Source organism: Maudiozyma barnettii, assembly GCF_903064755.1.
Source record: "Maudiozyma barnettii strain CLIB 1767 genome assembly, contig: KABA2_02, whole genome shotgun sequence".
In the NCBI taxonomy this organism is placed as follows: domain Eukaryota; kingdom Fungi; phylum Ascomycota; class Saccharomycetes; order Saccharomycetales; family Saccharomycetaceae; genus Maudiozyma; species Maudiozyma barnettii.
The window spans coordinates 589,713-603,772 of NW_024545239.1; the positions used below are offsets into that span (position 1 = coordinate 589,713).

At 32.0% G+C, this 14,060-nt stretch overlaps 5 protein-coding genes across 5 annotated transcripts; 1 reads left to right on the forward strand and 4 right to left on the reverse strand.

The window, feature by feature from the left end:
* Window positions 1–287: 287 nt before the first annotated feature.
* On the forward strand, window positions 288–1,922 carry PET112 (glutamyl-tRNA(Gln) amidotransferase subunit PET112; the record flags this gene model as incomplete). Its single annotated transcript, XM_041548956.1, has 1 exon — window positions 288–1,922. One exon carries the CDS (start codon window positions 288–290, stop codon window positions 1,920–1,922), a length of 1,635 nt encoding a protein of 544 aa, XP_041404890.1.
* A 317-nt stretch (window positions 1,923–2,239) lies between these two features.
* On the reverse strand, window positions 2,240–3,550 carry KABA2_02S06006 (uncharacterized protein; the record flags this gene model as incomplete). The annotated part of the gene is made up of 1 exon (XM_041548957.1): window positions 2,240–3,550. The coding sequence occupies one exon, from the start codon at window positions 3,548–3,550 to the stop codon at window positions 2,240–2,242; it is 1,311 nt and encodes a 436-aa protein (XP_041404891.1).
* Window positions 3,551–4,321: 771 nt separating this feature from the next.
* On the reverse strand, window positions 4,322–7,396 carry KABA2_02S06028 (LisH domain-containing protein; the record flags this gene model as incomplete). The annotated part of the gene is made up of 1 exon (XM_041548958.1): window positions 4,322–7,396. One exon carries the CDS (start codon window positions 7,394–7,396, stop codon window positions 4,322–4,324), a length of 3,075 nt encoding a protein of 1,024 aa, XP_041404892.1.
* Window positions 7,397–8,610: 1,214 nt separating this feature from the next.
* Window positions 8,611–9,999, reverse strand: ALG3 (dolichyl-P-Man:Man(5)GlcNAc(2)-PP-dolichol alpha-1,3-mannosyltransferase; the record flags this gene model as incomplete). Its single annotated transcript, XM_041548959.1, has 1 exon — window positions 8,611–9,999. The coding sequence occupies one exon, from the start codon at window positions 9,997–9,999 to the stop codon at window positions 8,611–8,613; it is 1,389 nt and encodes a 462-aa protein (XP_041404893.1).
* Window positions 10,000–10,497: 498 nt separating this feature from the next.
* Window positions 10,498–13,725, reverse strand: KABA2_02S06072 (uncharacterized protein; the record flags this gene model as incomplete). The annotated part of the gene is made up of 1 exon (XM_041548960.1): window positions 10,498–13,725. One exon carries the CDS (start codon window positions 13,723–13,725, stop codon window positions 10,498–10,500), a length of 3,228 nt encoding a protein of 1,075 aa, XP_041404894.1.
* Window positions 13,726–14,060: the final 335 nt, after the last annotated feature.

Consider the following 14,060-nt stretch of genomic DNA (forward strand, 5'->3'; position numbering starts at 1 on the left):
AATATAATAAAAAACTAATTACGGCAATGATAACAAAGTAACTTTTCGAGGCGGATTCGTTAAAAGCGATACTCTTCCTAAATAAAGAATATACGATAAAGTGAAATGAAATGAACAGGGAATAAATTGTATCATCAAATACCTAAGGCTGTACAATTTACATACATAAAATAAACGTCAGTGTTATATTGAACTAGACTGAATTAGGTGCGATATATCTATTCTTAGTGCTTTTTTGTTGTTGTGTTTTTTGGCAGGGAAGGTTTGGTAGTCACAATTTAAGGGCAATGTTGAAATTTCGGTCACTTGGATTCCCTCCAATCAAAAGGAAACTCTCCAATGTGAAACCTATAAAAGATTTCGAATTGACATGTGGCTTAGAAATTCATACACAACTAAGTACAACGAACAAACTTTTTTCAGGATCTATAAATAATCCCTTTGAGTCAATATCGAAACCAAATGTAAATACTAGTTACTTTGATATTGCTTTACCTGGTACTCAGCCGATACTAAACTACGAAGCAGTTTTATTTGCACTAAAGCTGGCATTATCATTGAAAAGTACTGTTAATCTCGCATCTCAATTCGATAGAAAACATTATTTTTATGGGGATCAGCCTCAAGGATATCAAATTACCCAACACTATCACCCTTTCTCGAAGGGTGGTTATTTAACGTTATCTAAGGAGTTTGACGAAATAAATGAACCTTCAAAGGAAATTAGAATAACTCAACTACAAATAGAGCAGGATACTGCACGTTCTATATATCATCAATCATTGCAACAGAACTCAGATGAAGAAACATTAATAGATTTTAATAGGTCCAATGTACCACTTATAGAACTTGTTACCGAACCAGATTTCCATGATACATTACAAGTGAAAGCGTTTATTAAAAAATATCAAAATCTTGTTAGGCAACTGAAAATTTCAACGGGTGATTTAGAAGCTGGTTCTATTCGTATTGATGTAAACGTGTCAGTGAATGAACATCCTAGAGTTGAACTGAAGAATCTTCCTAATACCTCGTCAATTGTTAATGCCATTAATTATGAATATAAGAGACAAGTGAACGTATTGAAGAATAATAGTTTAATTGCGACCCAGGCTGTCGAAACTAGAGGTTGGGATGGATCTAAAACGACTGTCTTAAGATCAAAGGAATCTACGATGGATTATAGATATATGGCTGATCCTGAATTACCTCCGATATCTTTGGATGCTGATGTATTATGTGAGGTTGCAAAGACACTTTTAAAAGATGCAGATGAATGTATACGAGAATTAATGTCAGAGCCTTACAACTTGTCAAAAAAAGATGCCAAGATACTGACTATTCAGAATGAGTTTAATGAATTATACAACAATGAAGAATTACGAACTTATTATGTTGATACTTTCAAATTATATACAAACTCTATGGAGGATAATAAAAACGGTGACCCTAAAATTGTTGTGAGCTGGATATTACATGAATTGTTGGGTAATTTAAAAAAATTGGAAATTTCTTTAAACCACGTTTCAAGAGACATGTTATCACCAGGGAAGTTGGCTGAGTTTTTAAACATTGTTCATAGTGGAGTGATCTCGAATTCCAATGCAAAGCAATTGCTTTTCCATATTTTAGAAGAGTATAAACTGGAAGGTTGTAACAAATCAATTGATACCAACTTTGTCACTTTAATTAAAAAATACGATCTCGAAGTTACAAAAAAAATTGATTATGCTGTTTTAGAGGATGGATGTAAGGAAATTATTAAGGACTTAAATAACCCAAAAATGATTGAAAGTATTAAATCCGGTAAAAAGAAAAACTCAATCAAATACTTGGTTGGATTAGGTATGAGGAAATACCAAGGTAAAATTCAAGCACAGGAATTGGAAACAATGTTCAAAAAAGTATTAGATATTAAATGAACTTTTTAAATATATGTAAATAATGTAATAATTCAATATTCTTATTTTTTTTAATTGTTACGATAAACCTCCCTTCTTCGTTGTAGTTACAATTAATATAGGAGATGAATATAACAAATTAACAATGACGATAATTTCATTAAAATGTGATGATTATATAATTATGTACCTGTATCCAGTGTTGACGTAATATACCCTAAAATAAATAAATAGATAAAAAAAATATGAGAAATAGGCAAAATTATGCGGTATCCATTCATCTTAAATTGCAGATGAATAGCAATTCCGATGTAGTTATTATGTTTGCTACTGTTTGGTTAACTCCAGACACTCATATCGTTATTCCAGATACCAAACATACCACTGTTGCTATTACTGGAGGTATTAAGAGAAGATCTCCCTGGCATTGATGATTGAATGTCCATTTGATTAGAACCCCATCCGATAGAAGATAAATCAGGTTGCTGAGGTTGCTGAGTTCCTGGAGATTGTATATTGTTGATAGCAACATTATTGCTGTTAAATGGTGAAGAAGTAAACTTCAACGCATTATCATTAATGTTCGAAGGTGTTGAATTCATACCACTGGTTCCTAATGAAGGACTTAGTAATGTACCTTGCGATTGTTCCACAAAAGAGCTGTGAATATTTGAACCATTAGGATCTAAATTCATGTTGATTCCATCATTAGTAGAAAACGTGCCATTCGATGAATCTAATAATTCGGATGGTATATAAGCTTTGAATGGGGCCATGCTATTATCCTCGTTACTAATATTACCGGTGTTGTTATTGTTTGCATTGGTAGCATGAGCAGAGTGAGGCATCAGCATATCTAGGTCAGATGCGTTTTGGTAATTAGAATGCAAGTGACTTTCAATATATTTGTTACCACCTAACTGTCCTTGATTTGAATATTTACTTTGGACAGAATTATCTGGCAACTGTAATGTACCTAGGTTATTAGTTACCTGGTTTAGTGCAAAATCAGTCTGTCCGTAAGTTTGGTCATTAGGATAGATAGCAGAATGTGTATTTTGATAAATTTGAGGATAAGTTTTTTTTAATTGCTCTGCAACAGTTTGATTGAAATTTGTATTTTTCCCATTCTTTTGAAAAATAGGATATGCTTTTGTAGTTAGATCATTATTAGAACTATCTTGAGAGATATGTGTTGCAAAATGGTTGTTGTAGGGGTATGATGAATTATTATTATTATTATTATTATTATTATTATTGATATTATTATTATTATTATTATTATTATTTTTTCTAGAATTATATCTCATATAATCAAAATTCCTATTATAACTATCGTAATTCCCATTATTATCCTGAGTAGAGAAATTTTTGTTTCCATTTATCATAGATTTTTTATAGTATCCATTATTTCCTTTATTGTAATAATAACTGTTGTTGTAATTATAATTATTGTAACTATTATTAGTACTGTTGTTGTTACTATTGTTATTATTGTTGTTATTATGGTTATTGTTATTGTTTTTATTACTATTTGAATACGAAAAAGTGGTACTTGTCGAGTTTTTAACGTTTTTATTATTTTTCAAACAATTTTCGATATCCTCTATTTGATCTAAGAATGGAACAGCAATGATTTTCCCAGGCATGATCTAACGATTTATTGATGAAAGAAAAAATAAAATATGACAATAGTTAAAATTCAAGTGATACCAAAATGATGAATTCAGAATCCTAGTACTAATGAATGAAAGACTGTGTTGTTTCTTCTTCTTTATTTATAGTACACTGGTCTGATATGTTGTAAAACGTAATGTATGATTGAAAATAATCAACCAATTAAAATAGAGAGAGAAACAGAAAGAAAAGGTGATGTGATTAAATTTACGACACACTAATCCTCCTAAACATTCATAGATTATATGAGATGCTAAATTATTCTAAAACTATCCTTTTGTAGTATGCTATGTTAATATAAATATAATTTTTAATAAAATAACCGACCTAAGAAGTTCAATATCAGATATAGATCAATTCATTTACCAAACTTTGCCGGCAAAGAGAGAAAAAAGTTGAACTTTTTAATTCAAAAATTTTTTTCACCGCAAAGATTGAAAACTTTCGCGAAAAACCAAAATAATGAAATCAGGTTAAAGTTCTCTCTTTCTCTTGCTTAAGATTCAAAGTAAATATGCAAGTAAATACTATTAAATAAGTCATATTAAGAGTGCAATGATTAATTAACATACCTTTTTTTATCATTTTTATCTCAAAACTATGGAAAAAATATTTTGAATATTTAAAAAAAAATAAAAACTATTAAAACTATAAAAGTTGGCTCTTGGTTCTATTTCGAATTTTAAATCTCAATAGAGAGCTGATGCAATATGTAAAGTCACTTTTTTTTTTCTTATTTTGTACTATGACCAATTGTTAAACGGAAAATCTTGTTCTGCTCCCACATTATTAGAAGCGTCTGGATGTTTGTCAGAGTCTCCCTTGTTTGAATGAACTTGTTGACCTTCAGTATCTAAATCTTTTACCACTATATCACCGCCGTTCATTTCCATATCAACGCCCATACCCATGTTCATGTTTATGTCCATACCAAAATGATCTTTATCATTATCCATTATTGTGTTCATAAATAACATATCATCATCTTGTATATCATTTCCGAACATGTAATTCGAAGCAGTATCATCTATATTGTGATTATTACCATGATTAGTGGTAGAATTACTCTCAAAATAAATTTTATTATCAATCTTTTCACTTTTTAGATTATTACTGTCATCGGAATTAGAAGCTTGACCAGACAAAGATGGATCACTATCAGCTTTCATTGCTGGTCTATTTACATTTGTGCGATGGCCAGCATCCCCTTGTTTTGTATTTTTATTAGATCTTTGACTTTTTTTCTTTCCATACTTTGTAGTTGATGATTGTGATTTCTCTGATTTTGTTTTATTATTATTATTATTATTATTATCACTTTTGTTTGAATTGCTATCTTTCCTGTTAGGATATACACTTTGTTCTTCTACGGTTGATAATAAAGAACTTTGTTGCTTAGCAGAATTTCCACCAACTGGTACAGTTGTTGAATAAAGAGGTGTAACAGGTTCAGAAGTCGAAAAGATGGCATTCTTTACTGTTTTAGGTGCAGAAGCTGATGATTCCCATGATGTGTTATTATTTGTGCTAGAGGACGAAGTAAGGCCTATCTTATTAGTCAACGACGTTGTAGATTTTCTTCTTCTTTGTCCCTGATTATTTGTAGCAGGTACCTTATCTTGAACATTTGAATCAAAGGTTTGATTCTTCGCACTCATAGTTTGCGTTGCCATTACTTTATATTGTGGTGAATAAATAACATGTGGAGAAACTCCATTTGGAGGTAGCATATCATTTTTATTCATTGCTGATTCCGTAGAAGTAGATACTTGACCAGTAGTGATTCGAGGAGAATTGGGGTCCGATAATTCCGTCATTAATTGAGTAGTTGATTGACTTCTCTTCCCAATTTTTTTCATTGCACCAGGTGTATTGTTATGAAGATTTTTGTTGTCTGCGAAAGTGAAATTAGGCGTACCTTTAGACTCCACAGGTGTACTTACCAAACTTGTGCCTGGTTTATTACCATTGTTGTTGTTTGTATTAGAATTTGTGGACCGTTTCTTTTTGGCAGGTTGTCTCGTAGTCTTGGCTTTATCTTTATTAGTTGAGGGTTTTCTTTTAGTAGCACCATTATTTTTCACAAAAGTGGCACTCTTACCTTCATTAGGCATACTAGCAATTCTATTATCGTTAGAATATTGGTTCACGTATCCTGGTGTTGGTTGATTACTCATGGATTGTTTGCTGTTCTCGACAGCCGCTATGTCCTGTTTGTTCCTATTATTTCTTCCTCTCTGTGTTGTTCCATTTAGTTGTTTACTATTGTCAGAACCGATATTGTTTTGTTGATTCATTTGATTAGCATCAGAATGACCCATTTGTTGCATCATTTCCATAGAATTGTTATTATTTATAGATGGTGCACCATATACTGCATTAGGTTGGCCTCCCATAGTCAAATCGTAACCTTGTTGATTCATTGGGTATGGGTTGGGTTGAGCAGAATGTCTAGCATGGTACGAAGCTTGTTGACTTTGGTGTCTTTGTTGGGCTATATGCTGTTGTTGTTGAAGTAACAATTGTTGATGTTGTATTTGTTGCTGTTGTTGTAATAACTGTTTCTTCTGTTGTGCACTACTGATACTGGAGTTAGGTGATCCGTTATTATTCATTGTATTCACGCTTGTGGTAGAGCCATGCATTTGTGGTCTCATTGATTGAGGTGTCCGTGAAGGGATATGGTCATTTGGGACATTACTATCAGGTTGGCCCTGTGGTTGTTGCAATGGATGTTGTGGTTGTTGCGGTTGTTGTGGTTGTTGCGGTTGTTGCAGTTGTTGAGGTTGTTGAGGTTGTTGAGGTTGTTGAGGTTGTTGCTGTTGTGGTTGTGGTTGTGGTTGTGGTTGTTGCATCATATATTGAGCATTAGATACAGGTGAATTCATCGATCGTGGATAAGGTATTCCATTAGTTAAGATAGGTTGACGAGACAATAATTGTGCCAATTCCATAGGTTCTAAACTTTCATTCCGATATTCACCTCTTCTCTCTGCAATATATTGAGTTTTTGCAGCTTGAATAGCGATATTTCTTTGAATTTGTTCTACTTGTCGTTGACTATTAATAATTTGATAATAAATTTGCGCAATTTCAGAACCGTCTCTATTAGATTTAATATTAAATAGATCCCAAAACAACTGCCACCATTCATACAAGAAGCCTTGTCTCGTATCATACAATGGTTTAAATGATGCATTATTCATATCAGGAGAAATTGAAGAAGCACGATCATTCTTTGAGAGACGACCTTGAGGATCCATTTCTGCTTCTTTGCTAAATGACTCGGCAGACTTCTTTAAATTTGATTTTAATAGGAAATCTTGAATATAAGTATTTAATAGCTTCTTTTGATTGTTTAATTGTTCTATATGTGCAGGGGTTGAATTAGGAGGATCATTACTTGCTCTACTCGACGACCGTTCATTATTTGGAATATTCATGCCATTACCACTACCAGGCATTCTATGTTGAGGAAACTGCTGCTGTTGCTGCTGTTGTTGCTGTTGTAATGGATGTGGAGGTTGTTGCAATGGATGTTGTTGCTGTTGAGGTTGTTGCTGTTGAGGTTGTTGCTGTTGAGATTGTTGTTGCTGTTGCTGCAAGTGTTGCTGTTGCTGTTGCAAGTGTTGTTGCTGGGCTATCATCTGCTGTTGGACCATCCGTTGAGCCATCTGTTGTGAAATTTGATATTGTTGTTGCTGTTGAAATTGTTGATAATTTCCAGGGCCAGATATTCCAGGTGATCCAGCGTCTCCTTGTGGGATTTGTTGTCCTTGGGATTGTTGTGACCCTTGAGATGCAAATCGATTATCCATAATGATGCAAAACTATATTATAATAATGATGATAATAATAATAATAATAATAGAAGAGAGTGAGAAGGTTCGTTCTAGCTTTTAATTCCTTCCTCTAGTTAGGTTATAATGATTTTTGTACTTTTCTACAAAAAAATAATAATAGATAAATCAATAAAATGAAAATTAAATGTTACAATGGAGAGAGAGTTCTCTTATTTGTTTATATGACTTCTATATTTGCCTGTTTTAAAACTTTTATTCCTTTTCGAATGGTAATGATAGATTTCATCCACTAATATGTATTCTAAGTACTTTCAGAAAGTTCTTCCCTAAATAGAATCTTGTTGATTATAATATATGAAAAAGTTGTAATGATTTCACCAAGCCAAAAATAAATAAAAAGTTAGAGTACCAGATGATGAAAAGTGGGAGGACAAAAAAAAAGCCTTACTCGAAGGATGAATAAATAAATAAAAATGGCGTACCTTAAAGATATGACAATAACAAATACAAGGCTGTTTGTAGTAACTATTTAATTAAGGTATTGCATTAATCACAGAGATTAATTTATTTATTTATTAAGAAGTTAAAGTCGAGGGGGAACTTCGTTGATCCTTTTGCCTATCCCACCTGTTGACATAATCGGTAAAAAAATAATCTAAATAATAATAAAAAAGGTCTGATTCCTTTCATTTCTTCCACTTCATTTCATTCTTTCGCTCTCTGTCTCGCTGTTTCTTTAGTGAGTTCTTAGGGTTTTTTGCCATTTCCCGACCGGTGACGGATTTGAAAAGTGATGCTTTCTTTTTTTCATTAATTCATGCTGTGAGAACAATAATCTCGAGTAAGTTGAAGGAAGGAAGGAAGGGCCCAATGGGAAAACTTTTTGTTTACTGAGTACACCGGTGTGCACGCACTGCACGATATCTGCAACCGAAGTAATGTTTTTCGACAGTTAATTTGCTTATAAATTTCATCTCATTCTAGTTTGGAAGTTGTTGCTGTTGTTTCGTTTCATCTTTGTTTGTTTTAAAACTGACAGATGGATGAAACACCTCAGTTTTACATTAAGACTTCTGTTTTATTTTATAAGTTGGGGTTTCAATTTTGGAACCTAGTATATACACTTGGTTATATGAAACTAAAGTTTATAATTCGGAAATAATATAACTCTTAGTTTTACGTAAATATGTATGTATATATTGAAATTTAATAGAACTTGTCTAGATCCTCTATTGGTTTTTCTTCTCTTGTAAACTTGCTTCTTCTTCTAGCTCTTTAACAGGACATCCCTTTCTTATCAATACTACGATTAATAAGAAAGCATTCAATGATACTAAGGCGATACTAGCAGTTGGGTTGGGTGGGAATGAATTCCAACAATATTCATGTGCAATATACCATATCGAACCTAAATAGATTGGTAATCCAGACCAACTAATTAAGATTGGTAAAGTCCAATGGTACCATGTTAAGAATTGATAGTGTAATGATCTTGAAAATATTATACCTATGAAATTACTCATGATAAAAAGATATGGGATCAATTCAGAATATGTCTTAGTAGATAAATGAACAGTAGAAGAGAAAGGATGAATAATCGATAATGCAATTTGTTTAATCAGACGTGGATATTTACTAATAAAGACAAATAATAACATAATTACTTGGGATACAAGTAAACTTCTTTGAAATGAAGAACTTAAGAATCCTTCTTCACCGATAAATTGCCAATTAATGCTCCATTCGTACATGAATTGTCTTCTAAAATTAAAAGCACCGTTTAAATACTGCCATGAGAAAGCTTGTAAAAATTGATAACCAACAACTATTTGTAAGCCAATCATTAACATTAATGAATATAGGCATAAGAATAAAGTACCATCGCAAATATAATATATCCCAACAGCAACCCCTGGGAAAAATAATAAAGCATTCATCTTAATACTAACAGCAAAACTGTAAACTACTGAAACTAAAGTGCAGACACCTATCTTTAACCATTTGGATTTTAAAGTACCACCACGTATTAACCCTAAGAAAGAACAAATCACAAAAAATGTAGTAAAACAATCATTAAATAATCTTAGTACATAAATTGAATGTATTCTCTTGGATAAACAAACTAAAGCAACACACCATGGTGGAATACTCAATTTATAATAAATCATAAACTGATGGAATAAAGTAAGTAAATAGAAAAATCTGTAAGCTGTTTGGCCACTTTCTATATGATTCATTCCATCAGTAACCCAATACATCATTTTGTATAAAAGGACATGGCCAGCAGGGTACACCAAAGGACCAGTACCACCTTTAATATTGTCATAATTTAATTCACCTTCTTTAATCATATCAATTTGTTCCATATACGCTTTGTAATCAATTTCAGTGTATGATACATTGCCTATGATTACTTTCAATACCATCGACTCTAATAGCATCAAGATAGGCATCACTATAAGATTCGCTTCCGGATTGAAAAGAGCATATTTTATTCCGTGAAGGATATCACTACCTAATGTTAATGGTGGTCTTACAAATTCTTGGTTCTTTGGATCATTCTTCTGGTCTACTACGTTTGGGTGAATATCAGCTTTGGAGTCTTGCGGTTCTTCCATCTCTGTTATTTTGTTTATTAACGTTTAGAACTAACTGATGTGATGTGGAAGTTATTACAACACAAATATTCGATTCTTTCTATGTATACTAATTTGCGTTTTTCATGTGTTTCTCTTTAGGTGCATATTCCCCTTCTGTTTTAAATTACTATATATTGGTTATCTGTTGTTTTTTTGCTTAGACCTTCTTTCTGATCCTTTGACTACGTACCTTTTTTTTCTTGGCTCTGTTAGTTTTAGAATGTGTTTAAAAGCGAAACATCATTAACATACCACACTTTCTATCATTATTCACTGATATTGGACATGATATACAATAGGTTGTTGGTATCATAGAAAGGTCCTCCTTCAGTTTAAGAGTAGCATATCTTTTTCTCACTGAATATATGAAATGAATGCAAATGACTGGTTTTTATTATTACTAATAAGGTATATGCTTACAGAAAAGTTAATATATAAAATGTTTTAATTTCTATCAATTCGATAGGTACATATTGATTATACCTCAATTTCAAGGTCTCTTTCAATTTGATATAATTTAGTTTCCAAATCTTCAAATCCCATACCCATCAATTTTCCATATTTCCTAATCTTATTACTTGTGGATAAAGAATTTGTCACTTCTTGAATCTTGTTCATCTTTGATTGACGTTGTAATTGTAACAAAGATAACAATGTCGCCAACTTCAACTGTTCCAGTTCATCTCCAGAAGCAGTTATCTCTTTTTTTTCTTTTTCTTCCTCTTCTTCTTCTTCTTCTTTTACTTGCTCTTCCTCATGCATTATTTTAGCCAACTTTAGGGCTTGGCTACGTTCCATGGCTTTTTCTAATTGATTTTGATATTGTTTATTATTTGAAACATGTCCTTCAAGAATGTTTTCTGCTTTATCTTTACTTTCTACATTCATTGAAAGATATATTTCTTTAGATTGGCGGTTTATAGAGTTAAATCTGTCATTTACAGCCTCTAATTCTTGTTTTACACTATTTGTATCGTTAACTACAGTACCCAACTTTTCTTCAATATTATTTGTCATTACGTTTATCATCTTATTCAAATCATAGACCATCTTTCTTACCCCTGTTAGATTGGCCATTTCATTTAGTTTAGATTGTGTTTCACGTGAGATAGCATCCTCAGATACAAGGTTAGCAAAGTGTCTTGAATTCTCGTTCAAAGACGCAAAATGAGGTGACGCCAAAAATGTTGATTTTTTAAGCTGATTATGCTTCTTAATAGTACCATTATTATTTGTTATATCCTCATTAGTACCATTTGATAATGAACCTTCGTGCTCAACTCGGAATGGAGAATTCATATTAGGTATTTTGCTTGGAGTCATAACACCTTGTGGGCTTAGAATATTTTGTTTGTTATAATTTTTAGTAATAGTAGACGATATAGGAATTGATGGGTTTGCGAAAATATCTACAGAAGAAATATCCTCCACACTTATCATGTTCAAAGAAGAACTAGTTGGATCCTCGTTCAAATGAGGTTTTAAATCTACCATAGAGGCGTTCAGCAAGTTTTCATGACTAAAACCTTCATTTTTTGTAGGTTGTTTCTTATTGTTATTAACTTTTTTCTTTCCTGCTTTCTTTTTGGATTTTTTTACATTAGGTGATTTCAAGACTTCTTGTTGTTCATCTTCAGGAACGTCAGATTTATTGTTAGGTTTAGGATGGGATGGGATTATTAGATTAAAGCTTGATAATATATCTACGGGGGAATGTTTATCAATGTTTAAGATGCTCGTTGATGCACCCAATAGACACAGTTTATTAAACAATGATATGTTTAAGTTCAACGCAGATAAATGTAATGGAGTGTTACCAATACGATCTTGACAATTAAGTGTCATTTCTAATAAAGAATAATTTTCATTACTCAAAATTTGTAATAAAGTCTCTGTATAAGAATTTATGATGGCAGGGTCCTTTGATTTGTTTACACTTAGCTCTATCAAATAATGCAAGGGTAATCTGCCATTTTGATCGGGAGATATTAGACAAATTTTTAATGTTGATAACAAATTATGAAATGAGTTATTTTTATAATTATTATTGTAGAATAATGCCTTTGTTACTGCATTAAACCCCTTTGAGTTACACTGTAGAGCATTAGCATTGGAGTTTAATAATAATTGTATCAATGGAATATTTGCCATGGCAGCAGCCCAATGTAAAGATGTATGACCTTGATCATCCACTAAAAAATCAATATCGAAATTAGGAGGTGGATAAAAAAGTTCCACAGGTAATGAATATGATTCGTCGTTAGCATTTACTTCAGACGATAATGTTTGTAATATTAAATTTTTGTAATCTTCTGCATTCAAAGAAGGCGGTGGTTGAGGCACAGGATTCGTATTCATCATTCCATTGTGAAAATGTTGTGTTTGTTCAATATCATTTTGGTTATTGTCATTACTCATCTCATATTTAGATATTTGACTCCCATCGTTTGGTGTATGTTTATATTGTTGCATGCTATAATCATTATTGTCTGGATTTGTATGAGGACCATCTGGAACAAAAGTTAAGAACGTCTGGTGTAGTTTTTTTCCAGTGGTCCCTGAATGATTTTGGTAATTCTGTGGTTGTGGATCGTATTCCGAATTACTATTATTGCTAGTATTATTATTTTGACGTAACGATGTTGGAACTGGATAAAATTGCAACGGTTTTTGAGAAGCTGAATATCCATTCGTTTGTGGGGTTTCGTTGGAACTTAAGTGAGATATTGTGGAGTTTCCACTTACAGTCACACCAAATGAATTTGTTCCCATCAATGCAGAGTTCCCTGTATTTGCGAAATTACCTCCATTAATTGTATTTGCAGAATGTCCTGATAAATATGATTGTTGTGGAGTTTGGAATGCAATACTTTGTAAAGGGCTTGGATTTGTTCCAATAAGGTTATGATTCTTATTTTGTTTTTTCAATTTTTTATAAGTCGATGAAGTTGTGTTGTTATTTGTCGAATTTGTACCCCCATTACTACTTAAGAATTGTGAGCTCGGTTCATATTGTGATTTTCTCTTTGGGGTAGTCTTATAACTTGATGGTGATGCAATTTTTTTACCAGGTGACGTTTTCCTTAAGATACTGTTTTTAGTTCTCTTTGGTGGTAAATTATTTGGATCAGGTATGAAATTAACAATAGTATTTACAACAGGGTCATTAATATTATATTTTTCAACTATCACTCTTGCATCATCCAAAGGTACCCAAGTACCTTGGAATCTACCATAACCACCTTGAACCTTTTCATGTTGGATTTTACTTGATTCTTTCTCTAAGATTTTTGTTCTTTGATTTTTAGAAAAATTCCCAATTTTAAACATCTGTGTTAAATTGATCCAATCATCTTTAACTTTTCTCATTACAATATGTGATTCTACTCCACGTACGTAACATTCAAAGACATCCGTCTCTGCATAAGTAGCAATTTCGATAATAGGGCCTCTCATATTAGGATGTGGGGGTTGCAACTGATGTACAACGTTATTATTATTATTATTATTATTATTATTATTATTCAGTTGCTGTTGTTGTATTGTATTATTATTATTTTGATGATGACTATTTATATCATCTGCATTTGTTGTCGTTATTGTAGGTATTTGATTATGAACCATCATATTTGTTTGCTCGTTATTACTAATTTGGTGTGATCCATCTTCATTAGTTGAATCCATCAACATAGATGAGTATGGCATGATTACTAATAGTATATGTTTGTATATGGAAAAGAAAGGAAGAAAAAAAAGGTTTGATATTGTAAGCAATTGATTGAATATGTATGATTTGAAATAAAATTAAAAAAGCATAAAAGAAGCAGTAGTGAAATATAATTTTGGAGATGACAATTGATAATAACTCTTTGCTCTTTCTGGTTGGTTCTCAATCAATGTGTGTATCGTGATAGCAATAATAATCAAACTTTTCACTTTCCAAGTCACTGAAAACTCTTTCCACTTTATTAAATAAAAAGTACAAATCAATCAAAATTTAGTCTTACTAAGTACAAGAATAAGAATCAACCAAAATTGTA